The sequence below is a fragment of the Centruroides sculpturatus genome, unplaced genomic scaffold (assembly GCF_000671375.1).
Source record: "Centruroides sculpturatus isolate CEXI.00-Female unplaced genomic scaffold, Cexi_2.0 scaffold739, whole genome shotgun sequence".
NCBI lineage: Eukaryota > Metazoa > Arthropoda > Arachnida > Scorpiones > Buthidae > Centruroides > Centruroides sculpturatus.
Window position 1 is genome coordinate 101,249 of NW_019385063.1, and position 26,623 is coordinate 127,871.

Below are 26,623 nucleotides of genomic sequence, written 5' to 3' on the forward strand. Positions count from 1 at the left end.
TGAAGACATGCTGGCCAAATTTTTAGTATATTAAATTTTGCAACCACTAATTTGAATATTGAGAACCAACTGTACTGAAATGTTTTTTTTTTTTAATTTGACAAAGCTCTATCATAGTTAAATATAACTTTGTATGATATTATATATATGAAATAACATTGATAGAAATTATTACAATTCTCAGTCTTGTTAGTTATAATATGTTACTTAAGTTAAATGTATATGTAATTATATATTTTTTTAAATTTCAGATACTCTTTTGTACTCTCAACACTCATAAAGTGGATATGACAAAATTGCTTGGAGGACAAATAGGATTAGAAGATTTCATTTTTATACATAGGAAAGGACAAGCTAAAGAAGTGGAAATTACAAAAACAGAAGATGCATTGGGCTTAACTATAACTGATAATGGTGCAGGGTATGCATTTATTAAGAGGATTAAAGAAGGCAGTCTGATTGATAGAATTGGATTCATCCAGGTGAGAATGTATAAAGTTAAAAATAATTTTTTTTAACAATACTGTTTTGTTTTATGTTTAACATATACAGAATATTTAAAAATAGATAAATTTATTAAACTGAAAAAATTATGTTCTGTTTGATTAAAATTTACTTAATGATTAGTATAAAATCTAATACAATAGCCCCTTGTTATATCGTGCTTGTCGGGAGATAAAGAAAAAGCGTGATATAACCGAGTACTAAAAATTCTGGGCTTATACTAAACACATTATACATACTATGGAATCTCTATCCTCTATTCTTTCATCAGCAAGTGTTTCTAATATAAAATAAGCTTAGTTTTTCAGTACTGAATTTTATTCGTGGTTTTATCATATTAATTGACGTTTACGTAAACATCGATACCACGAACATCTCTTTAGTATTATTGTTTCTTTAACAATGACATTTAAAGCAAATATCATCGATATAAAAACAAAATATCAGTTGCGATTTTATTATACAATACTATATTTCACAATAAATCTCTTATTAAAAATTCACGTAATTTATATTTTTGAATAGAAATTAAAAATACAGTAATTGAAAATTTAAATAATAAACATTGAACATATAATAGAGCATCAAAACTTATACAATTTCAGAGTAAAAATTCTCTAAAAAGCAAAATAAAGTTACTACTGTATAAAAATTTTAGGACTTTCAGTTCAGAAATAAATAAATCTTTTCCAATTTACTGTGCAATGTGTAAGGAAATTTTACACCTTTATGTGAATTGACTGTATTGGGTCAATTCACATAAAAGTGTGAAATTTTGAATTCACAGAAACTTGTAAATGAGGAGTGCTTAAAACCAATAAACAAATAACTTTTAGTATTAAAAGGAAACATAAAATCATAAATGATAACCTTTTATACTAAATGTTCCAATCAAAAACAAAAAAATCATTATATTAATTTTCATGTTTTTAAAAATAATCTAATTTAAATTTATGTAATTAACTTATATATTTATGTTAAATGTGTAGTATATGTTCCAAATACATATTTTAAAATATTTTTATACTGTATATTTGTCTTTAGTGCTTTTTGGACTTCCTTTTCTTTATACTATGTACAGTACATTATTATGCTAATCTGAATTTCTCACTAATCAAAACAATCTAATATAATAGTTTGGATTAACAAGAATACACTGTGTGAAATTTTAACTCAACTTTTTTTTACAAAACTCAGCATATTTACAAAATATTAAATTAGCATGATTGAAGAATTTGAAAAGAGAAACAAAAGAACTATCATAGTATCCATTTTAATATTATATCAATCTACAATAGTTTTAAGTAGTAAAAATAATAAAAATATTGTATTATTTTAAAATCATTTGCATTTGTTCTAATAAACAGCACAGAGTTGTTAAACGTTATATACAACATGATTTAATAGTGTGCTTACTAAAAGTACACCTTTCACACATTTCCAGTGCAGAAAGTTTATCATCATAAACATTTTTAGCCTCTTTTATATTGGCTTTCCACTTAGTGTAATTTTGAGGAGATTCAATTGTCTATCACTGCTCATGCACAGAAAAATTGCCTTCAAGTACTTTGGCAACAGAGTACTGGGACAACGTGGTGATCCTGTCACAGCCAATCAGCATATACAGTAGTATTCATAATTCCAAGTGTATTGTATTTGTGTTGTCAATGTATTTTTACCCATCATTCTTAGCACTACATATAGCATGGTGTGGAAATTTCAGAAAAATATGAAAAAAATAATACATATTAGATTAAAACAATTAGTTTTTTTCAATTTAATTTTGTATTTATTTTAAGTTGAAAGTTTTAAGAACATTTAAAAAATGTAATAAAACATTTGAAATAAGAATTATATATAAAATATTATAATAAAATGAANTAAAAGCGTAAGTAATTTTATAAAATTGTAACAATATGATTTACGTCTCTAATAGATTTTGTATTACTTTATCAAATTCGTCACTTTATGTAAATTTTATATTTTATTTTAAACAAAATTATTTCAAATAAAAAATTTTAATAATTAAATTATTTATAAAATAATGATTTTAGGTAGGGGATCATATTGAAAGAGTAAATGATCAAAGTATGGTTGGATGTAGGCATTTTGAAGTTGCAAAGACATTGAAAGACATTCCAAAGGGAACAACTTTTACATTAAGGCTAGTTGAACCATTACGTGCTGGCTTCTGTAAGTATCCTTTTTGTGTTTATTGTATTTTATCATATTTCTTGCAGGAGAATTTTTCTTTTTTCACAAAATGTATTAGTGATTTTTCTTCTGAAGTTTATGGCTAAGTTAAATCCAAGATTACAGCTGTTAGCTTTTTTTTACACCAGCATCAACCATAGGCAAGCAGCCCAAAATTTATAATGAACACTTAAATAACATTGAAAATGCAGCAAAAATTTAATAACTTAAATGTTTTCAGATATTTTTAACGACCTTCTAACTGAAAACATTTTAGCTATTAAATTTTTGCTTTATTTTCAAGATACTCCAGCACTTTTCCAATGGAAGGAATTTCAGGAACAACTTCATCATTATTCTCAGTTTATCCCAACACAGATTCAATGATATCATTGAGAGTCATTTTACACAAACTGGTATATCATCTTCAACTTACAGGATATCATCTTCTTGAACTTAAGGACAAACTGTAGCCAGAGAATAAGAAAGCTCTTGGAGTTTTGATTAGAGCACTGTCTGATCTTCAGTGGTATCAGGATGTGTGAGATCAATATGCTTCTAACAATTGGAAGCATATTGAAGTTATTTTCTGTCAAGCTTCTGCTATCAATTAAATGGTCTTAGTAAGAAGCAAATTTTGGTTGACAGGTTCTCTGGCATCAATCTGATTACACCAGCTTCAAGTGGTTGTAATTTTGACATAGTGTTAGGAAGTAAGGAGCACAAACATATATTGTTGAGATTGTCACAGATATGAAAAGTTACATTGTCCAGTATGAGCAACACTTTTATCTTTTATATGTCTCATTTCATTGTTACATATGGTCAGCTGATCATTGAACTTAGTTGCTGTCATCCAACTTTTCTTGTTCTAGCAATAATGGACATAAAACTCTGAACCCACGGTGCTTCTTAAACTTGTATAGCCAGCCATTGCTGCAATGATAGTCTATGATGTTGCACTTTGTGCATAAGTCCTTTGTCTGAAGCTTAATTAGCTCATTTCTGAAAACTAAAAGCATTCATTTGCTCAGTCCTCAAATTGAGAACTTTTTCTAAGTTAACATGTTTGATCCTCCCTTCTCATTTAATACAGCTATGAAGTTTTTCATTTTGCTCCCATTGTTCTATGACAAAATATCCCTGGTTGTTCAGTAATTAATAGTGACCCTGAACACTTGAGAAAAATGTTCTGCAATGGTCTTCTGGATCTTTGAAAGATTTTGGTGATAATAATGATAAATTTGCCTTTTCTGATGAGCTTCTATCTTACATCAAGATTGTTTTTATTCTTCTGTGCTTTTGACTGCAAGCCTAAATGATAATATGTTAAAGAAAATAGCATTTCTTTGATTGCTAGGTTATGTGACAAACCTAGTAGTGAAAGTTTTACAGTATCTGTATAAATAAACACAGAAAGCTTATTGATTTTTTTTCTACACTACTGACAGGGTCATGGATGTTTAGTCTGACCAGTTAACCTGTCTCAGGAAAATTATATTGAGAATTTCACTCTGCCTGCACTACTTGATGGCAAGACCAAGTTTTGCAGCCACTGTTCTCAATGATGTGTCAGGATCCTGCTTGAATATGCATTCCACTGTCCATGTAACTTTAGTGGTTCTATGCTTGCTGGCCAACCATTAGACTTTTGATATTCTATAATTCTACGTTTCTCAAACCTGTCCAATATTCAATTGAGAATTGTTCAATGGATATTTTCAAGCATAAAATATTGCCTAGTCTTCTTTCAATTTTTTTTCAAAATGTTTTTTCAGTAGCATATACATATGGCAATAGCCTCACTTCTTTTACTCAACAAGTTGAAACCTCTCCTCTCCCACCAATGTGCTCACATGTATGCTTCTATTTCCATGAAAATGTTAATCCTGTCACATATCCTGTTTTCTTGTTTATCCTGTTTCATTTCTGTATACAGTATTGCATGTTATTATGAATGTAACTTTTTACAATTATTTTATAACTGTACATAATTTCACAATAAGAAAACAGTTCAACTCTAAAAAGGATCATTACCAAAAAGCAACAAGTCAATCAGTCATTGTCTATAGATCTATATAATCTCAATAATCTGGCACTCCTCTTTGCAAGAAATGGATAGTCAGATTAGCAAAAGTCTAATGTATTACCAGTAACAAAGGACTAGACCCATTTTTTAAATAAAGGGGGTATTTGTTCTCAATATAAAACTTTTGAGAATAAAATTCACAAACAACAAAAATGATTTTGTAATCAGATTTTTCTTCTTTGTTAAAATCAAAGTCCCTTTTAACTAGGCAACATTGACTCTGTCTGCTAGTTTTAAATGTAACAAAACAGTAGTTACTACAAAATTTTTAAAATTTAAAATAATGTTACATTAGTATTATTTATTGTATGAAGCAAATAAGAATACAAAAAGCACACAAAGCTTTAACTGAGTCTAGTTATTTATTGAGATTAAACAATAAGATTTAACCAAGATAAACTTGGGCATTTATTATTATTCTTCATTTGGACGTTGTATTCTGTTTTTTATATATTTAATTTGGATCTGAAGATGGAACATTAAAGTCATGAAAAACATTTAATGTCAATAAATAATGGATTTCTTAAAGTTTTTAAGTGTTTTATATTTTTACTTGCTTCATACAATGAAAATGATATAGATTATTTCACAATAGTTATAATACATAATTTGTCTGAAATATTTATTTCAAGAACTCTTCTTATTTAATATTTTTAGCACACATAGGACCACGTGGTGGACCTGGAGGTAAAAAGGCAGGCTATGGAACAGGCAAAGAAACATTACGATTACGTGCCAAAGGTCCAGCAACAATTGAAGAAGCAGTAAGTACTATTAAACTCAGATATTAGAATATTTAACTTTAAAAAATAATTTGATAAAATATAATCAAGAAATATTTATGNTTTAGATCAAATCCTGTGATTGTAAATAATTAATATAATCGACAATAGCATATAAATATCTGAAGAATCAAACATGCCAAACGGTCTTTGGTTTATTTTTATGCTGAATTATTTTGCCGGTCATATATACTATACAACTTTCGTGATTAATAGATATGTAAAATTAGATATATTTACTTGTGACTATTTTCTTTATGCATAAATGCATTTCAAGTTTGATAATCTGTCCTACAGTATTGTTAACTAAAAATCACGTTTAGATTCTATTATATGTTCTTTAGCTGATAAAAACAGGTTTTTTTAATTCTTCTGTTTTAATGTTAACGTACTTTGTCCATTGTTGCTTATTTATTATCTTAGGAAATTTTTCAAACTTTTTACAACAGGTCTCTGAATCTATATATTCATTCACATTGAGTTCGATCAGGATTGGATAAGAAATCGAATTTGTTTACAAAATTAGATACTATTCTATACATTTAGAATTATAGGCCTAACATAGGCCTATATTTCATAAATTTTCCATTCTTAACGATTTAATTCTTTTAAATTGTTAAGGATTTAAATATTTTAAATTGTTTTTCAGCACTTAGAAAACAGTGTTACGATTTAAATATATTAAACCTAAAAAGTAAAAATGTATAAATATATTTTTCGAGAAAGTATTTCTTATTAAATATTAGTTTTCAGATTTTTTTTCTGTTTTATACATACGGGTAATTGTAATTTTCAGATAAATTTATTTTTAGGTGCAATAGAATTATAAAATGTGTTTCTAAATAATTAAATTGGTGATGTAAAATTTTAAAAAAGTTTTCAAAACTGATTAGCCTACATAAATTTATTGTAATGATTATTTGCAGTTTGGAATTGGAACAGTAAATTCTGACTTTTAAAAATAATATACAGTAAATAATGTGTTATAAAACGTTTCCAAATGTATACTATTTATAAAAAGAAAAAAATTAATATGTCTATTAAAGTGATACTGTAGTTTTATTTTTATTTAAAATTTTATTCTGAATAGGCTATTTATTTATTATCATCTATTTATAGCAGACAAGACTTATAACAGTTTAATATTTAGATTATAGTTCAGAAATGTATTTTTCATTTTCTATTAACAGATTTTTGTAACAAACTTATAAGGCTAAGATTGTGCATATTAACAATTTACTTTTATATGAACTGGATGGATAAGAATGTTAATTGTTATAAATAGTTTTGCACATCAGATATGTGTTTTAAATGTGCAATACTGTGTATATTTTAACCATTGCTCAAAAATAACTTCTTTAAAGCATATTTACCAGCACTTTAAAAAAATTTAAAGATTATTTGTAGAATATTTAAATTACTAAAGCCTGTGCTTAGTGTTACTGTTAATATTATGTTAATTACAAACATTAATATTTAATTGGTATAAAAAAAACTATAATTTTATATACTAGAAGAAAATAGAAATGTATGTTATGCATGTGTATTTGTTTCTCTTTCAATTTGCAATAGAACCATGAGAAAACATTCCAAAATTTATTATTGTTTAATTGAATTCAAAACAGGTTTTGTACTTTACATACTGTAATTGAATAATATTTTGTAAATAGTTTAAAAAAATTTTTTTTGTGAGTTTTACGGTGATATTTGATTTCTCTTGTTTAGATTTTCAAAATCTTAGAAAAAATTTTATTAATTAATTTTAATCTATATATGAATTGATTGATATGAAATAATTCTCTAAAATATTTCCCAGAAATAATAATTTATAAAATAACTAAATTTTGTTTTTGTTTCCTTTATAAAATATCCAACTTTCTGCAATAAGAACTTACTATATTAAATAAATATTCAATATTTGAAATGAAATAAAATTACTTTGAAAACAAGAATCACTCTAAGAAATTTATATTGTTACAATAGTAAATTATTTAAAAAAGGTTCATCATCATGATAGTTACATATTACACTAAATATTAATTAATAATAATATGAGTAATAAATATATTATATATTAACTTGAGTTCCATCTTAAATATGATGGAATTAAAAAAAATTCAGGCTTAATTGCAAGTAGTACTAAAGATAACTTGTTGCAGACATTATTTTTAATGTAAGTTGAAAAAAAATATAGTAGTATCTATTGATACATCATTGGAATATTTTTAAAAATAACATCACATTTTATTCCAGTTTATTTTGAATATTGTAAAATAGTTGATTGTAAATTGTAAGAAGATTGAAAATTGAAGATTGTAAATTATTTTGAAGTAAAATAGTGTAATATTTTTAAGCCATTTAAGTCAATGTAAGATTCACTAAAATATTTCTGTGATGACATTGAACTGACCAAGATCCAGAGAACACACTTGCATGTAATATAGTGCAAATACAATGAAAACAGTAAAAATAGTCTTTGACATTTATACTGAAATTGAACAGAAAATTGAGTAGAGCAAATTTTCATTTGTTTTTTTTTTTCAGTTTAAAAAGTTTTCTGCCAATATCTGGCCAATAAAAATTTTTACGGTGGTATCAATGATGTGGTGATACGGAATATTTCTGTTTANATTAATAATTAATAAAATAATGATTTTAGGTAGGGGATCATATTGAAAGAGTAAATGATCAAAGTATGGTTGGATGTAGGCATTTTGAAGTTGCAAAGACATTGAAAGACATTCCAAAGGGAACAACTTTTACATTAAGGCTAGTTGAACCATTACGTGCTGGCTTCTGTAAGTATCCTTTTTGTGTTTATTGTATTTTATCATATTTCTTGCAGGAGAATTTTTCTTTTTTCACAAAATGTATTAGTGATTTTTCTTCTGAAGTTTATGGCTAAGTTAAATCCAAGATTACAGCTGTTAGCTTTTTTTTACACCAGCATCAACCATAGGCAAGCAGCCCAAAATTTATAATGAACACTTAAATAACATTGAAAATGCAGCAAAAATTTAATAACTTAAATGTTTTCAGATATTTTTAACGACCTTCTAACTGAAAACATTTTAGCTATTAAATTTTTGCTTTATTTTCAAGATACTCCAGCACTTTTCCAATGGAAGGAATTTCAGGAACAACTTCATCATTATTCTCAGTTTATCCCAACACAGATTCAATGATATCATTGAGAGTCATTTTACACAAACTGGTATATCATCTTCAACTTACAGGATATCATCTTCTTGAACTTAAGGACAAACTGTAGCCAGAGAATAAGAAAGCTCTTGGAGTTTTGATTAGAGCACTGTCTGATCTTCAGTGGTATCAGGATGTGTGAGATCAATATGCTTCTAACAATTGGAAGCATATTGAAGTTATTTTCTGTCAAGCTTCTGCTATCAATTAAATGGTCTTAGTAAGAAGCAAATTTTGGTTGACAGGTTCTCTGGCATCAATCTGATTACACCAGCTTCAAGTGGTTGTAATTTTGACATAGTGTTAGGAAGTAAGGAGCACAAACATATATTGTTGAGATTGTCACAGATATGAAAAGTTACATTGTCCAGTATGAGCAACACTTTTATCTTTTATATGTCTCATTTCATTGTTACATATGGTCAGCTGATCATTGAACTTAGTTGCTGTCATCCAACTTTTCTTGTTCTAGCAATAATGGACATAAAACTCTGAACCCACGGTGCTTCTTAAACTTGTATAGCCAGCCATTGCTGCAATGATAGTCTATGATGTTGCACTTTGTGCATAAGTCCTTTGTCTGAAGCTTAATTAGCTCATTTCTGAAAACTAAAAGCATTCATTTGCTCAGTCCTCAAATTGAGAACTTTTTCTAAGTTAACATGTTTGATCCTCCCTTCTCATTTAATACAGCTATGAAGTTTTTCATTTTGCTCCCATTGTTCTATGACAAAATATCCCTGGTTGTTCAGTAATTAATAGTGACCCTGAACACTTGAGAAAAATGTTCTGCAATGGTCTTCTGGATCTTTGAAAGATTTTGGTGATAATAATGATAAATTTGCCTTTTCTGATGAGCTTCTATCTTACATCAAGATTGTTTTTATTCTTCTGTGCTTTTGACTGCAAGCCTAAATGATAATATGTTAAAGAAAATAGCATTTCTTTGATTGCTAGGTTATGTGACAAACCTAGTAGTGAAAGTTTTACAGTATCTGTATAAATAAACACAGAAAGCTTATTGATTTTTTTTCTACACTACTGACAGGGTCATGGATGTTTAGTCTGACCAGTTAACCTGTCTCAGGAAAATTATATTGAGAATTTCACTCTGCCTGCACTACTTGATGGCAAGACCAAGTTTTGCAGCCACTGTTCTCAATGATGTGTCAGGATCCTGCTTGAATATGCATTCCACTGTCCATGTAACTTTAGTGGTTCTATGCTTGCTGGCCAACCATTAGACTTTTGATATTCTATAATTCTACGTTTCTCAAACCTGTCCAATATTCAATTGAGAATTGTTCAATGGATATTTTCAAGCATAAAATATTGCCTAGTCTTCTTTCAATTTTTTTTCAAAATGTTTTTTCAGTAGCATATACATATGGCAATAGCCTCACTTCTTTTACTCAACAAGTTGAAACCTCTCCTCTCCCACCAATGTGCTCACATGTATGCTTCTATTTCCATGAAAATGTTAATCCTGTCACATATCCTGTTTTCTTGTTTATCCTGTTTCATTTCTGTATACAGTATTGCATGTTATTATGAATGTAACTTTTTACAATTATTTTATAACTGTACATAATTTCACAATAAGAAAACAGTTCAACTCTAAAAAGGATCATTACCAAAAAGCAACAAGTCAATCAGTCATTGTCTATAGATCTATATAATCTCAATAATCTGGCACTCCTCTTTGCAAGAAATGGATAGTCAGATTAGCAAAAGTCTAATGTATTACCAGTAACAAAGGACTAGACCCATTTTTTAAATAAAGGGGGTATTTGTTCTCAATATAAAACTTTTGAGAATAAAATTCACAAACAACAAAAATGATTTTGTAATCAGATTTTTCTTCTTTGTTAAAATCAAAGTCCCTTTTAACTAGGCAACATTGACTCTGTCTGCTAGTTTTAAATGTAACAAAACAGTAGTTACTACAAAATTTTTAAAATTTAAAATAATGTTACATTAGTATTATTTATTGTATGAAGCAAATAAGAATACAAAAAGCACACAAAGCTTTAACTGAGTCTAGTTATTTATTGAGATTAAACAATAAGATTTAACCAAGATAAACTTGGGCATTTATTATTATTCTTCATTTGGACGTTGTATTCTGTTTTTTATATATTTAATTTGGATCTGAAGATGGAACATTAAAGTCATGAAAAACATTTAATGTCAATAAATAATGGATTTCTTAAAGTTTTTAAGTGTTTTATATTTTTACTTGCTTCATACAATGAAAATGATATAGATTATTTCACAATAGTTATAATACATAATTTGTCTGAAATATTTATTTCAAGAACTCTTCTTATTTAATATTTTTAGCACACATAGGACCACGTGGTGGACCTGGAGGTAAAAAGGCAGGCTATGGAACAGGCAAAGAAACATTACGATTACGTGCCAAAGGTCCAGCAACAATTGAAGAAGCAGTAAGTACTATTAAACTCAGATATTAGAATATTTAACTTTAAAAAATAATTTGATAAAATATAATCAAGAAATTTTTATGATTTATATCTCTGTAGAAGTTATATGCTGGTTGAAATGCTTAAACAAAATACCATACTCAGTAGCCATCAATGTTTGTTAAACTATGGATTAATATTACATTTAAAATGATTTTTTTAAATATAAAATTCAGAAGATAAAGATAGTACTATAAATATTTGTGTTCATTTTTATATAAATTATTTCAAAAGAGAGAGAATCTTTTATTTAAATAAATAAAATAAAAATGTAAAAAACGCTGTAGTGTCTTATTTTAATGAACAGAAAAGTTGCTAATTGATTAAAATAATCCAGTTTAAAAAATTTATCTTCAAATATTTTTTATATTCACTTTTAATACAAAGTCAAAAAGTTTAACAGTTCTTGTATAATGCAGTTTAATGATTTTATAATAATTTTCTTCTGTGCTAAAAGATTTCTTGAAATTATCCTGTTGCAAACTTCCTAAAATCATTTTTACTTTTGAAATTATTATACATATGTTTTAAAATCGAAATTCTATCCTCTATTTTAACAAAAAATTTTCTCTGGAAAACTAATAAATTTTATAGCAGCTCTTTGAATTCCAAATTTTTATGGATGATAAACTATGAGGTGACAACAACATAAAGATTTGAACAAAATTTGTGTACATAGTATATTATAATAAACATAAATCAAGCTTTAAACAAACAAAGCAACATAACTCAGTAGTGTATCATAGAGTTCACTACTTCAGAATATACTTTGTATTTATATGAGCTGTTTATTTTGAAAGTGGAGCAAGTCCATTTTTGAAAATAAAGGTTATAATGACAATAGATGAAATTTAGTGTGATCTTTTTATCTGTAAACAATCTATAGTCAAAATAATTCAAAATTCTTCACATTTTGACAATGGAAGTTCTGATGATTATTGGTATTGCAAATATGTTTATTTTGAAAGTGGTGCAAGTCCATTTTGGACGAAAATTATTGCAATAGCTAAATATTTTACAGTATAATTTATTTTGGTAAAATTTAGTAATACTGACAACACTAAAAGTTAAAACCTAAAAACCTAAAACTTTTGTGAAACTCAGGTATTTTCTATTCAGTTCAAAAAGTGTGCATAAAGCAGTGTAACAGGTATTTGAAATTTTCAATTTATAATTACACTGAGGAAGACCAAATAATTTCAGAAATATAAAATTGCCTTCTTTGTATGAAAAGCCTAGGCCATTTACATTAGAAAATTGTAAGGACAGGATGAATTTATTTTGTTTTACTTTTATTTTTCATCAAATGATTAAATATTTAAATAAACTATCATAATATTTTGTTGTTGTTGTTAAAAATAAGGATGACTGAATTGAAATACTATTTGTTTAATTAATGTTTACAATAATTCATTAATTTTGAAATGAGATAAGTCCATTTGGATGTAACAAAATTTTCAATTTCTTCAGCCAATGTTGATAAACATTATTGGATTATAAATTTAACTTAAAATATCTGGTATCATAAAATACATACATTGTCTATTAGTGCTTACCAATTTTTTAAATTCTCACCTTTCACAAACCCTTAAATATTTTGAAACAAAGAAAAATGGACTTGCATCACTTTCAAAATAAACAGCTCATATGCATGTCACTTATTTCTTAAGTGGTGATTCCTTAAAAAATTATTTGTTTATTTATTATCATCTTTTTAACTTTCAAAAATTAAAAGCTTTAAAATATACATGGTGTATCAAAAAGAATGACCTGATTTTAAAACTTTATATTTGTTGATGGAAACATACTACAAAATAGGGACAAAACACAAAATACTTACAAAATCTTAAAATTTCAGCTATGTTATTACAAATACTTTGTGTCCACCAGTAGCCACATAGACAACATCTAGATGATAGAGTATATGACAAATTTAGCTATCTATGTTGACACAAGTCACGTCAGCTCTTATTCTGTTTTTTAGCTCATCTGTGTCACAAGCTAAAGGAGGGACGAAAACTCTTTCCTTCTTATCTCCACAAGAAAAAAAAATCACATGGAGTCATGTCTGGAGATCTTGGAGGTCAAGAATGTAGGGCAGTGTCTCAGGGTCCTATGCACCCTATCCAGTGTTGAGGCAGTGTGTCATTGAGAAATTGTCATACACTGTTGTGCCAGTGTGGTGGGGCTCTATCCTGTTGGAATATGAAATCATTAGAGTTCTCCTCAAGTTGTGGAAAAAACTAAGTCTGCAGCATTTAGCTATCATCTAGATCAGCGGTTTTTAACCTTTTTAGTGGTCAGCACCCACTTGAATATGAAATAAGCTCTTGCACTCCTTTAAAAAATTTGTGTATATTTTTTATTTAAGAAAAAACATTTATTGCATAAACAAATGCCATGTTTCTTTACAATATATATTACTATATAACATAAAAAACAATATTTAAATTTTAATGGATAGGTTGTTGTTGTTTATTCATAATAATTCTATTAAAATGAGGCTCTTTTTTTGAAAGAGCCACACATAAGTCATTAGATGCATTTAAGTGATTTCTGGCTTTTGTTTTGATGTGCAAAAGTGCTGTATTCAAGGTATGTGAACATGTCTCAACTAGTTTCTATACTGCACTTAACAATGTGACTACATTAACTGCATGTACTGACGACCATCTCTCAGTACATAGTGCTGAGAGATGGTAGAATAGAGAGTGTAGAAGTGAGATGGTAGAGAATGAAGAAGTGGGGTGCCATGTTGCTGGGTACCAAGGTTTGTAGAGAACACAGTTGCCTTGTTTGTAATTTTTTTTTTTTAATTTTTCTTGCAACCCTGGAAATGCTCTCTTGCATCCCCAGGGGTGCACGCACCCCAGGTTAAGAACTGCTGATCTAGATGTTGTACATGCAGCTACTGGTGGACACAGAGTATTTGTAATAACATAGCTGAAACATTAAGATTTTGTGAGTATTTGCATTTTGTCCCTGTTTTATAGTATGTTTCCATCAATAAATATAAAGTTTTAAAATCAGGTCATTCTTTTTCATACACCCTGTACTTTTTGAATATACCCTGTATATTACATATATTGATACAAGGTATATTCAAAAAGTTTCAGGAATGGATATAGGAACATTTTAGGATATAAAGTTATTTAATATTTTTCAAAGAAATCATCCTGAGCTTCAATACACAACTTGTAAATGATTTCTGCAATTCAGGAAACATTTTAGAAAAATTAGTTAATATAAACAACTTTTCAATACACTTGTATTATCAAACAATCTGGCAAATTATTTATTGAGATATATTAAGGCTAATAAATAACTAGATACAAAACAGTTTGGCTAGAGGTAGATGGTTAACCCACCATCTCATGATAAATTTAATAATTAGAAATAAATTAATTTTAATTTAGAATATTCTGGAAAAAGAATTGTCCCAGAATGAGATTTGAACCTGCAACTCCTATTTACCATGCATTGCCAGTTACACTACTCAGATCTTCATCTGATCTTTGCTCCCAAAGACATTAATTAATTAATAGCTTTGGGAGCTATTTAGTTGTTTAAGTTAGTTTGCATATATATATATGTACACAAACTAACAATACACACACACACACACACACACACACACACACACACACACACACACACACACACCATTCTAGGGCAAAGCATAAATCAGTTGAGAATCTTAGATACTCTCGTTTTAGATACTTAGATAGTCTTGTATACTAAATCATTTGTAGTCAGCACCTTGAGTGGCCAGTGTGGTTATATCTAAATTAATTAATTTTGAATACTTACCTGCTTTCTATGCAGATGCATTGCCAGCTTATCAAATGGAGGTCTGGGTAATGTAACTGGCAACGTATATGTATGATAAGCAGAAATTATATGTTTGAGTCCTGCTCTGGACTGATTCTTTTCTCCCAGAATAGTCTAAATTTAAATTTAATAAGTAGAAATTAATTCATTTTTAATCATGAAGTTTTACTGCATACTCTAGCCAAATTTCGCCAATTTAGCCAATTTTTTAGAGTTTTGTTATTAATTAGTCTTAAAATAGCTTGATAAATAATCTGGAAGGTTATTTCATAAAATTAATTTCTACCAAATGATCTGCCAGATTTCAATTGTCTTTCATTATTAATTGGACTTAAAATAGCTCAAACTACAGTGACTTAAATTAGCCCAATCAACACTATGGTAGACCATTTGTAATTTTTTTTTTCAAATTTGGTTAGGGGAAAAACTGTTAGGAGTCAAATTGGAGGAATAGGTTGGTTGCAGTAAATAGCAGTTCCAATGTAAACAATAACTGAATGACATTTACTTGAAAAACTAAAATTTAAATAATTTATAAAGTTGATTAAATTAGCTGGAAACATAAAATTTTTTTGCAAAAATTAAGTAGGCTGAAAATAAAAAATAAATTCTTTAATATCCCTACTGGATATTAAAGAATTGGTTTCTTGAGAATAGCAGTTTCTGACTTTAAAATAAAAACTGTTTGCGCCATAAGAACTCATGCAAGAGAAATTGTAAGAACTTTTGCAATCCATAGCTTATTTTTCTAAATGGTTTCTGAATTGCAGATATCATTGGAAACGAGCTTTTTTCTAATTGGAGAATCATGTATTGGGGTCAGGATAATTTCTTTGAAAAATATTAAATAAATTTCTCTATACCTTAAAATGTTTTGACTGTTTTCTAGAAGTTTTTGAACAAATCTTATATATTGTATAAAATTAGTTATTATGGAATTTTGGCACTAATTTTTATTAAATTTCAGCCTGATGATGTAGTACAAGCTGCCTTAGATCGAATTAATGGACTGTTGGAATCATTTATGGGAATTAATGATACAGAACTTGGTGGGTATTTACAATTAAACTCAATGTCTCAAATACTATAAATGAACATTACTTATTTTTAATTTTCTGTGTATTATGAATATAACTAGAGAGATGCAAATTACTCTTTAAATTAATCAAACTAATGTGTTCAGCTTTATTAATAAGCTTTCAACAGATATTTAAAATTCAATTCTCTTTTTTATCTTTATTTATTTATTTATTTATTTTTTTTTAGAATGTAAAATTGTTCTGAAAAAGCGGAATTTTAAATATTGTTCCAAATTGAATCTCTTCTTTTCGAAAAACCTGATGAAGGCTTATTAATAAAGCCAAAAACATTAGTTTGATTAAAGAGTAATTTGCTGTACATAAGATAATTTGTGTGTTTCTAGTTAGTCTAGTTCCAGCTTATGCCAGTATTGATTATGAATATAATCATAAAATTAAACAAAATATTTTTGTTTAAAACTGCAAATAATTTAATTTTAATTATTTTAATATACTAAATCCTGTATAGAACAATAACATTTGGAATAGAATAAATTATCACATTTTTTGTCCACAGGTTGAAAACTGAATATACTTTAAATCATTATTGTTTAGCATTGATGTATGAATATTGATAATTTAGAAGAAATCAATCATATTTAAAATATATATTTAATATTACATTAAANAGTAGCTCGAGTAGTTATGTGTGCTTGTGAATGGGGTCGGCGGTGAGGTGACACCCGCACACTTCGTAGTATACTAGCTTCTGAATATTTTACGTCGACTTCCCTTCGATTTCTATCTACTCTACCAAACTGCTTTTTATAATAATTATCTCTTGGGGACTTAGATGAGCAATAATGTACTTCCTTTTTATTTGGCAGTATAATCACTCCATTATGATTATCTATTTCGATTTGCTCCTGCTGTAATATGTCCCGTCCGATTATTCCCTTGCACGGCGCTGTTATTTCAGAACGCACTATCCTGCAAGTATTTGTAAACTTATGGCCTCGGAGTTTAAACAGGGGAATAGCGGTACCCAATGTCGGTACTGGTTTTCCGTGACCAATATCCAACTTCCCTTTTTCTCCAAGGATTACGGAGGCTCTTCCCTCTAATCGCTTTACAAATTCCTTATCTATGATGGTAGTCTCTAGATTGACCATCATTTTTACAGGTATATTATTAACATATATTAATATGTAAGGATCTCTTTTTATGCGACTGTTCGATCCTCCCTTACTATTTTTGCCTTTCTTTTCATATTTGGGTGGGTTTCTCTGATTACCCACAAAGTTTACTACACCTCTCCACGTATTTTCATATCGAGGATTTCTATTAGGCTCGTCCTTATTCCTATTAACAAAATTTGAACGGTGATTATTTCTATATGTCGGAGCACGAGCTCTGGCTCTGCGGAAGTCGGAAGTTGGTTGCCGATCTCCGTCGAAAGTTCGCTCCGTTGGCCGGAAGTATTGTGCGCTTCGTTCTCTATTCCTATCCCCCTCAGATTGTCTTACAAATGTATTAAATTGATTTCTTAAGTCCCCTATANATAATTACATTATAGCCAATCTTACCCATTTTCACAGAATGCAAGAATTAGGCCCCCGTTTCCAGACTAATTAGAGACCTGGTCCCGATTCTATTTCTGAACGTCTCCTGTTCACATCCAGTCAAACAAACTATTTTCAACGTTTTTGGAACGTTTACAATCGTTCTATAATCAAACCAATATTCGAATTTTATGTTTGAATTAAATTCGAACAAATTTGAACATAAAATTCGAAATACAGAACCACTTTCAAGCACTTTCAAGCCCATATCTCATGCACCCTTATAGCTATTGAGACGCAACCACCCTGGTGCACGAATGGAGACTTGGGGCTACTACCACATACAAACACCATTCATGTGTGATGTGTAGTTTTGGCGGAAAAGTGAAATATAGGGACACACGTATCCATTTATAATATATATATATATAGATAATGTGATAAATGCAAAATTATATAAAAATTGGAGAGTTAATTGCGCCTCATGCCAAATAATGATATGGTATGTCATAACATTTACTAGAACGTATTCTGCTTTACAGCATTAAAACCAACATTTTATTTAAAAATTACACGTACAGTACTTTTGATAGTTTATAACTATACTCTTCAGGCTGCTATAATATATATCAATATTATAAACATATAATAATAATACATTAAAAAAGCTTCTTGCCTGTATTATTTAATAATTACAGAAACTACTTAGTTACATATGAGTAATGAACAGGCTTACTAATGCCCAGCCTATTTAATTAACTTATCCCAAAATGCATTTCAGCCTTACTAGCCCTTATCAATTGGGTGACATACAAAACAGAGTCTATGGTGACAATTTGCTAACATTACATTATACATTAATAACAGGATTCTAAAATGATCACTAGGATAGTAACTCAACTATAGTAAAAAAGTCCAGTAAAAACTTTATGAATAGTCTTCTTCTGTCTTCTTTATTGATTTGGGATAAGTTAAATAAATAGGCTGGGTGTGTAATAAGCCTGTTCATTATTCATATGTAACTAAGTAGTTTTTGAAATTAATATAATAATAATGTTCATTTTGTGATGGATTTTAATTTTGAAGAAAATCCTTTCTCTCCAGAGGTTGAGCCAAACAAACATTATTTTCAGATATGATATTCATTTCATGATCATACATGTATCTCAAGTGGTAGGATTACAAAAATATATTCTATATCAGTCAATAATAATAAGTGAAAAAATTGCAAAATACTTGTAGTTTATGAATAGATATGAACATTTGAGTTTTTTAATATTGATAATAATCTGTTGCTTGTTTAGTGTTGTGTTCAAATTGATCAAGCAATTTGTTTCCAAATAAATGATAAATAATATAATTAATATAACAATATATCATTTATATTTTAAGTATTTTGCCAAAAAACTTTTTTATTGTTATTTGAAATATATATTTTTTTATTTTAGCCACACAAATATGGGAATTGGGAAGAGACAAATCAAATCCACACGACTTTGTGAATGCTGTTGATAGTTCAGATCTGGAAGCATTTGGATTTACTGATGACTTCATTTTTGATCTATGGGGAGCAATAAGTGATGCAAAATGTGGTCGTCTGAAGACTGAACCTACAAAATCTAATTTTTAGATATATACACTGATTTGAAAGTTTTTATATATATTGTAAATGAAAGAAATGGCATTTTTATTATAATATTGAAAAAATATAGTCATCCAGAAGTATTTTTAAGAATTTTGAAAAATTTTATATTTTTTTAAATATATTTTTATAAGAAATTAATAATATATCCATAAAATTTGAAATAACTAATTTTTTCTTTTAAGAAAATAAGGTTGTGAATGTTACAAACACATAGACTTTGCTTACATTAAGCATTATTTCAAGTTAAAATTAATTATGTGCTAAAACATAATTTAACAGAATATTTCTTAAATGCTATTTTTATATTCCATTTTTAAATACTAAAAGTATTTTGATACAAAGTATCCTAATATATAAATCTATATCAACAAATTTTATATAAACAGAATTCATTCTATTTAGTATTTTTAATATTTCATAAATTAAAGTATTTTTAACAATTTTATTACACTTAATAATTTTTAAAAACATTTTTAGTTATAATTGCTAAAAAGCAAATTTATTCAAATAAAAAGTTATAAATTATTTATATATAACAACAGGATAAATGGATTTATTAAGTGGTATTGTATTATAGAAATGAGTTTTCTTAAAAAAGAAATTTACCTGCATTGTATTATAAAATAAGATTAGTATTATGAAACATATTATGTAAAATAGATTTTAAATAATGCTTTTTATATCATTTGTAACACTGATGATAAATAATAATCATTCTTTAGAACTTGTGATAAGTTCTAAGTTGATCAGAGTTGTCATTTGATGTATAAGTTCATTCAAAAAGTTTTTACATCAGCTGAGAAGGTTGGTATCTTATAAAAGATCAACTTGTTAGTTGGGATTTGTTATCCTAGATTACATAATGGCAACAACCATTCATTGGTATTGTTAGCATGAAGGTNTCGATATTCTCCTCATTTATTGCTATTTTCAATGCTTGATCAAAGGTCTCGGGTTCTCTGGACATAATCCTTTTTCTTATCCGGAGGTCTACACCATTCATAAATTGGACTTTCAACCTCTCGTCCAGTTCCTTTTCTTTTACTCGTTTTATGACTTCTATTTCGGCTTCGTTCGCGCCTTCGTGTTCAATCTCAACCTCCTCGGCTAGGGCCTGGAGTCGTACGGCGTATGTCTGTACGTCCTCATCTCTGGCCTGGACGCACGCGTAGAATTTCTGGATTCGATATGGATAAGGGACCTTCTCAAAACGCTCTATCATTATTTTCTTAAATTCTTCATAATCCTCTACGTCCTTTACTCGCCGATCCTTACGTACGAATTCCCGGGCAATGCCAGTCAATTTTAATTTAGTTACAGCTAGCATCTGCGCCTTCGTCCATGCTGCTACTCTAGTCACATCCGCTAACGTATCAAAAAATTCTGATACTTTTGGGTCTTTCGCGTCCCCTGAGAAGACCGGTAGGAGGGGAATCATTCCACCTAATCCTCCTAACGTTATTGGATTGCCAGCTAACGCCGCTCGCGGAGGTTCTTCTCTATCTCTATCCATTTTAACTTATAGGTAACTTAAAATTTATCTTATTTTAACTTATCAACTAGTTGTCTCTCAATCCGAATCAGATCCGCTTGTGAGAGTGTATTACGGATGTTTTTAGTTCAAAAAAAAAACCCACTGCTGCTACCAGTGTGAAAGTATATTACGGATGAGAGTACACTGGGGATTTTTAAGTTCTAGACCCCACTCCTGAAAACCACTTGTGAGATTAGCCGGGGGTACACTAATTCGTTAGTACCACTTAATCGGCCTATTCCGTGAGAATAGTTCCCCGAGTTTCGAATCGTAAGATCCGATCGTAAAAAGTTTACATAGGAGAGCGTATAAAATCAGATCCGAACTGCGAGGTTCAGAAGTTCGTNACTTTTTATCTTTTAATATATTCAGAATTATGAATTAATATTTATCTATACTTTTAAACAGAGGGGATAAAACAAAATTAATAAATAAGCAGCTACATGATGGTCTCTTAATTGTACTTAAACAATACAGATAACAAGGATTTAATGAAAAAGTTATAAAATTTATATAACATTGTTTCAACATATTTTTATTTAGAAAAATGTTTTTAAGTTTTTTAGAATGTAATAAAAAGTAGTTTTTCAAATCTGTTTTCTTCAAATTGAGTAATTGAAGATTTGAGCATTGTCCTATTAGCAGGCAAACTAAAAAACAGACAGATCAAACGTCGCAGATGTTGAAGACGAAGCATCAGAAACAGATGAAAATAGTTTATACTTCCTTTGTCATTCATAGCAAGAGATGTTGCTGTACTTTTCAGTTATTGTGTGTTGTATCCAAAACATTCAAGAGTCCTAAAACTATTTTTTACACCCTGTATAATATCTCAGGTATAATACAAGGTGATCAATAAAGATTAATTCTTGTAATGGAATAGTTATGAAAATTTCTTCACAACTTTCCCAAACAGATTCGTAGTGATCTGAAGTGATAGGTAAATTCTATTTCTTTACATTCAACTTCATTGGCTATTTTCAGATTATGAATAATCTTGAATATCACACCTTTTCAAGAGATGTAAAAACGTTTTTGGAATGTACTGTGCAATTTTTAATTAAAAAAAATGAAGAGTATTCAGTATATTTAGATATTCTCAGAGAGCATCTTCATTCTTTTCTCCATTTGCTTTTTGCCCTTGCTTTTAGATTAAGACTGGCTTTTCAGGTCAGATGCATTTANTAACAACAGGATAAATGGATTTATTAAGTGGTATTGTATTATAGAAATGAGTTTTCTTAAAAAAGAAATTTACCTGCATTGTATTATAAAATAAGATTAGTATTATGAAACATATTATGTAAAATAGATTTTAAATAATGCTTTTTATATCATTTGTAACACTGATGATAAATAATAATCATTCTTTAGAACTTGTGATAAGTTCTAAGTTGATCAGAGTTGTCATTTGATGTATAAGTTCATTCAAAAAGTTTTTACATCAGCTGAGAAGGTTGGTATCTTATAAAAGATCAACTTGTTAGTTGGGATTTGTTATCCTAGATTACATAATGGCAACAACCATTCATTGGTATTGTTAGCATGAAGGTTGGAAAGAGGGATTTAAACATATTATCCAAAGTATTCTTCTTGAATTGATTCATTAAATTGTTTTTTTAATATTTTATCTAGTGCTATAAGTAGTAAAGCAATAAGTTGGGATGATCATATTACAATAGCTGAATTATGAAGAAATAATGGCTATTTCATCAAATAAAGGCTATTTCAGTAATAATATATACCACTTACAATATATATACACTATCACCTTATATATTAAAATAGAGATTTTTTAATGAAAGTTTTGAGAATAATTTATCATCTATAACTGAATATCTTCACTTAGTAAAGTTTTTTCAATAATCACTGGGTAGAAAAAGTGGCAAACTGCTGTTCTAGGAGAGCTAAGTTCAAATTCAGATCAGGTAACTCAAGAATTTTTCATGGACAGTCTGTTCAACATGTTGGATTCTGTCCATCATTAAATGGTTGCTCCATTGTAGGACTAGCCAAACTCATGGTGGGTATAATTAAAAAGGTTCTCTAGTGCCCACAAGAAAGACAACAGAAAAGATAATCAAAGATATTGACATAAAATGCAGCTATAGAGAAAACTAATAAATCAACTATATCTTAGCAAAATCATTAAAAGAAATTCTGCATTATTCGGCTGCAATTTGAAAAAATGTAGACCTATAAGTTCCCACTGTCATCTGTCCATCTGTGAATCCTTAATCTTGAGAATGGAGTTAGGTAGATGAAATCTGAGACCAGATATGGAAAGCTTATGAGCAGGAGGCCCTTATTAACTATGTACAAACTTCTGGTAAAAACAAAAAGTCATGTTATATCCATTCAAAAATTTTCCCCTGAAAAGTGTTACTTAGATAACCAGCATGACTCTATTGCTGACAGGAAAAGTATGATGTATAGGGGCAATTACTACTAATTTGATGTGGAGAGCATATATTTTAAATGAAATAAATTAAAAATATGATTAATTTATATGCCTCTATGTCCTTATTTTCTATTTGTTATATATTGTCTACGAGGACTTAGCCTATTATTAGGACATATTATACTGGTGTTTTGGCTTTAACAATCAAGGAAAAAATCTTATTCAGGGAAATAATCTTAGACATAACTACAGGGAGTAATTTCTGTCCTATTTTACACATTCTTTTATATAATAAATTATATATTAATAAGGTACAGTATGTACAATACACAAAATTGGCGAAACGTGAAAAACTAGCAAAAATTATGGCTAATTTAGTATTATTATAGGCAGTTGTTGACTTTGGGGACAACTTGCTCTTTCATACAAGATACTTTCATACTCCTAAATCTCTTTCCATACACAAAATATTTACATTGTCGTAAATCTTAAGCTGTAAGTTTTCATTTCATTAACATCAAAATCATTTCTAGAAATGAATTTAAATTATTATTAAAATTTTCTATTATGTGTTCTCTGTTTAATCTATGATTTTCACATTTTAATTAATGTTTTGTACATCATAATGTATTCACTATAAACGAGCAACACTTTTTATCTTTTAATATATTCAGAATTATGAATTAATATTTATCTATACTTCTAAACAGAGGGGATAAAACAAAATTAATAAATAAGCAGCTACATGATGGTCTCTTAATTGTACTTAAACAATACAGATAACAAGGATTTAATGAAAAAGTTATAAAATTTATATAACATTGTTTCAACATATTTTTATTTAGAAAAATGTTTTTAAGTTTTTTAGAATGTAATAAAAAGTAGTTTTTCAAATCTGTTTTCTTCAAATTGAGTAATTGAAGATTTGAGCATTGTCCTATTAGCAGGAAAACTAAAAAACAGACAGATCAGACGTCGCAGACATTGAAGACGAAGCATCAGAAACAGAGGAAAATAATTTATACTTCCTTTGTCATTCATAGCAAGAGATGTTGCTGTGCTCTTCAGTTATTGTGTGTTGTATCCAAAACATTCAAGAGTCCTAAAACTATTTTTTACACCTTGTATAATATCTCAGGTATAATACAAGGTGATCAATAAAGATTAATTCTTGTAATGGAATAGTTATGACAATTTCTTCACAACTTTCCCAGATTCCTAGTGATCTGAAGTGATAGGCAAATTCTATTTCTTTACATTCAACTTCATTGGCTATTTTCAGATTATGAATAATCTTGAATATCACACCTTTTCAAGAGATGTAAAAACGTTTTTGGAATGTACTGTGCAATTTTTAATTAAAAAAAATGAAGAGTATTCAGTATATTTAGATATTCTCAGAGAGCATCTTCATTCTTTTCTCCATTTGCTTTTTGCCCTTGCTTTTAGATTAAGACTGGCTTTTCAGGTCAGATGCATTTAAAATAATTTTATTTTAATAAATTATAAAAAAATTAAGAATAATTGATGTTTTTTACACTGGTGAAAATTATTTATTAATAATTCAGATAAATTTTTGACTTATTCATTATTCATATATTGTATTAATTCAAAAATCAAATTTCTCGTTTGTCCAAATTTTTAAATCATTTGTACAATCACTTTTTAAGATTATTATTGAATAATATTTTTCTATACATAAAAAGATTGTCTATCAATGAATTAAGAATAATATTTAACATAAAATTATATTTAAATTAATAAATTAGGTTTAATATATGTGAATTTTTTTTTGATATGTAATAATCAAAATTATTGATATTATTTGAAAATTGTAAATACAATTTTGAGATGAATAAAATATTTTAAAGCTAGTGTGTTGATTTGAATTTAACTACTGTGTGTGTATACAGTATATATATATATATATATATATATTTATTTATTTATATATTATACTTGTTGTTATTGGTTAATAACAACTAGAGGAATTGACTGAATAATTTCACTTTTTGTCTATAGCTGTCCAATCTTTTCCAGCCCAATATTTTTTCTGTCTCATGAAATTAAAAATTTTCATGTATCCTTAAACGTCCATAAATTAAAAATAGCTATTGAAAACTGTTTGAAAAAGTATAAAATTAAAAAAAAATGCGTTCTAATTAAATACTATAGATGATGATGATGACCACGATTTTCACTGTTTTAGCTTATACTTGAGGATTACTACTACTATTTTATCTTCGCCTTTTCCCATGTTTATATGGGGTCGACGTTTCCTTCTCTAATACGTTTTTTCCATTTCTCCCTATCAAGGGCTTCTTTTTTAAGTTCCCTCTGGTTCAAGTCTTCCGCCTTATCTTTCCAACGCATCTTTGGTCTTCCTCTTTCCTTTTATTACCAGTTTTTCGTTCTTCTTTCCAACATACTTGTCGCTTCTTCTATGTGGCCAAACCTCCTCAACCTACATTCTTGCATCTTTTTGCTCAAGGGGCCCATCTTGACAGAACCTCTAATAAGATCATTCCTTACCCTATCCTTCTTTGACACTCCACACATCCATCTCAACATTCTCATCTCTGCCACTTCCATCTGTTTTGGGGTCTTGTTATTGCCTTTTTCTCCGCTCCATATAACATTGCGGGTCTAACAACTGATTTATACAATTTTCCTTTCAGATTGCAGCTAACTTTCTTGTCGCATAACACACCACTCAGCTTCCTTCAGTTCATCCATCCACATTGAATTCTATGCTGTACCTCCGAGTTCAATCCTCCTCCCATCTCGACAAATGTTCCAAGTTATTTAAAACTCAGAACAAAAGGAAGCGGCACATTTTGGATTTTAATATTACACTCATCTATACCATTCAGAGTCATATAAGCTGTTTTAGTTCTGCTAATATTCATGCCCCTCTCTTCCAAAACTCCTCCAATCTTTCAGTTTCTTCTCAGCCTTGGTTTGGGACAGTTTACTCAGCACTATCATCCGTAAACAGCATACTCCACGGAGCTTCACACTTCACGTCACACAGCAACGCGTCCATTATCAGGTCAAATGAATAAGGGCTAAGGGCCGATCTCTGATGCAAACCAACAGTAACGAACTTGCCTTGTACCGTAACTGATAGGGTACCAAGGCAACATAATTCTTGCCTTGGTACCCTATCATACGCCTTTTCTAGATCTATGAACACCATATGCAAATCTTCCCGCATTTCCCTCTGCCTTTCCATCAGTCGTATTCCTTCCCGGAAAAACGCCAAACTGTTCCTCTCCAACCTCAGATTCCTGCTAATCCTACTTTCTACGATTTTCTCCCAAATCTTCATAGTATAGGACAATATCTTTATACCTCTGTAATTTCCGCAATTCTG

General features: G+C 28.8%; 1 protein-coding gene and 1 long non-coding RNA gene across 2 annotated transcripts; both read left to right on the top strand.

Annotated features, from left to right (window-relative positions):
- Window positions 1-252: 252 nt before the first annotated feature.
- On the top strand, window positions 253-19,721 carry LOC111634125 (PDZ domain-containing protein GIPC1-like). Its single transcript, XM_023378824.1, has 5 exons — window positions 253-482; window positions 2,559-2,697; window positions 5,444-5,550; window positions 16,054-16,135; window positions 19,116-19,721. The coding sequence occupies exons 1-5, from the start codon at window positions 288-290 to the stop codon at window positions 19,295-19,297; spliced, it is 705 nt and encodes a 234-aa protein (XP_023234592.1). The 5' UTR covers window positions 253-287; the 3' UTR covers window positions 19,298-19,721.
- Window positions 19,722-19,745: 24 nt separating this feature from the next.
- LOC111634126 lies at window positions 19,746-24,209 on the top strand. The gene is made up of 2 exons (XR_002758156.1): window positions 19,746-20,211; window positions 22,398-24,209. It is a non-coding gene; the product is annotated as an uncharacterized LOC111634126 (long non-coding RNA).
- Window positions 24,210-26,623: the final 2,414 nt, after the last annotated feature.

Bases quoted from the DNA above. Each gene is read 5' to 3' on its own strand.
- LOC111634125 (XM_023378824.1), top strand. From the start codon at position 288: ATGACAAAATTGCTTGGAGGACAAATAGGATTAGAAGATTTCATTTTT. The intron at 5,551-16,053 runs GTAAGTACTATT...ATTAAATTTCAG, and splicing joins CAGCAACAATTGAAGAAGCA to CCTGATGATGTAGTACAAGC. The intron at 16,136-19,115 runs GTGGGTATTTAC...TTTTTATTTTAG, and splicing joins AATTAATGATACAGAACTTG to CCACACAAATATGGGAATTG.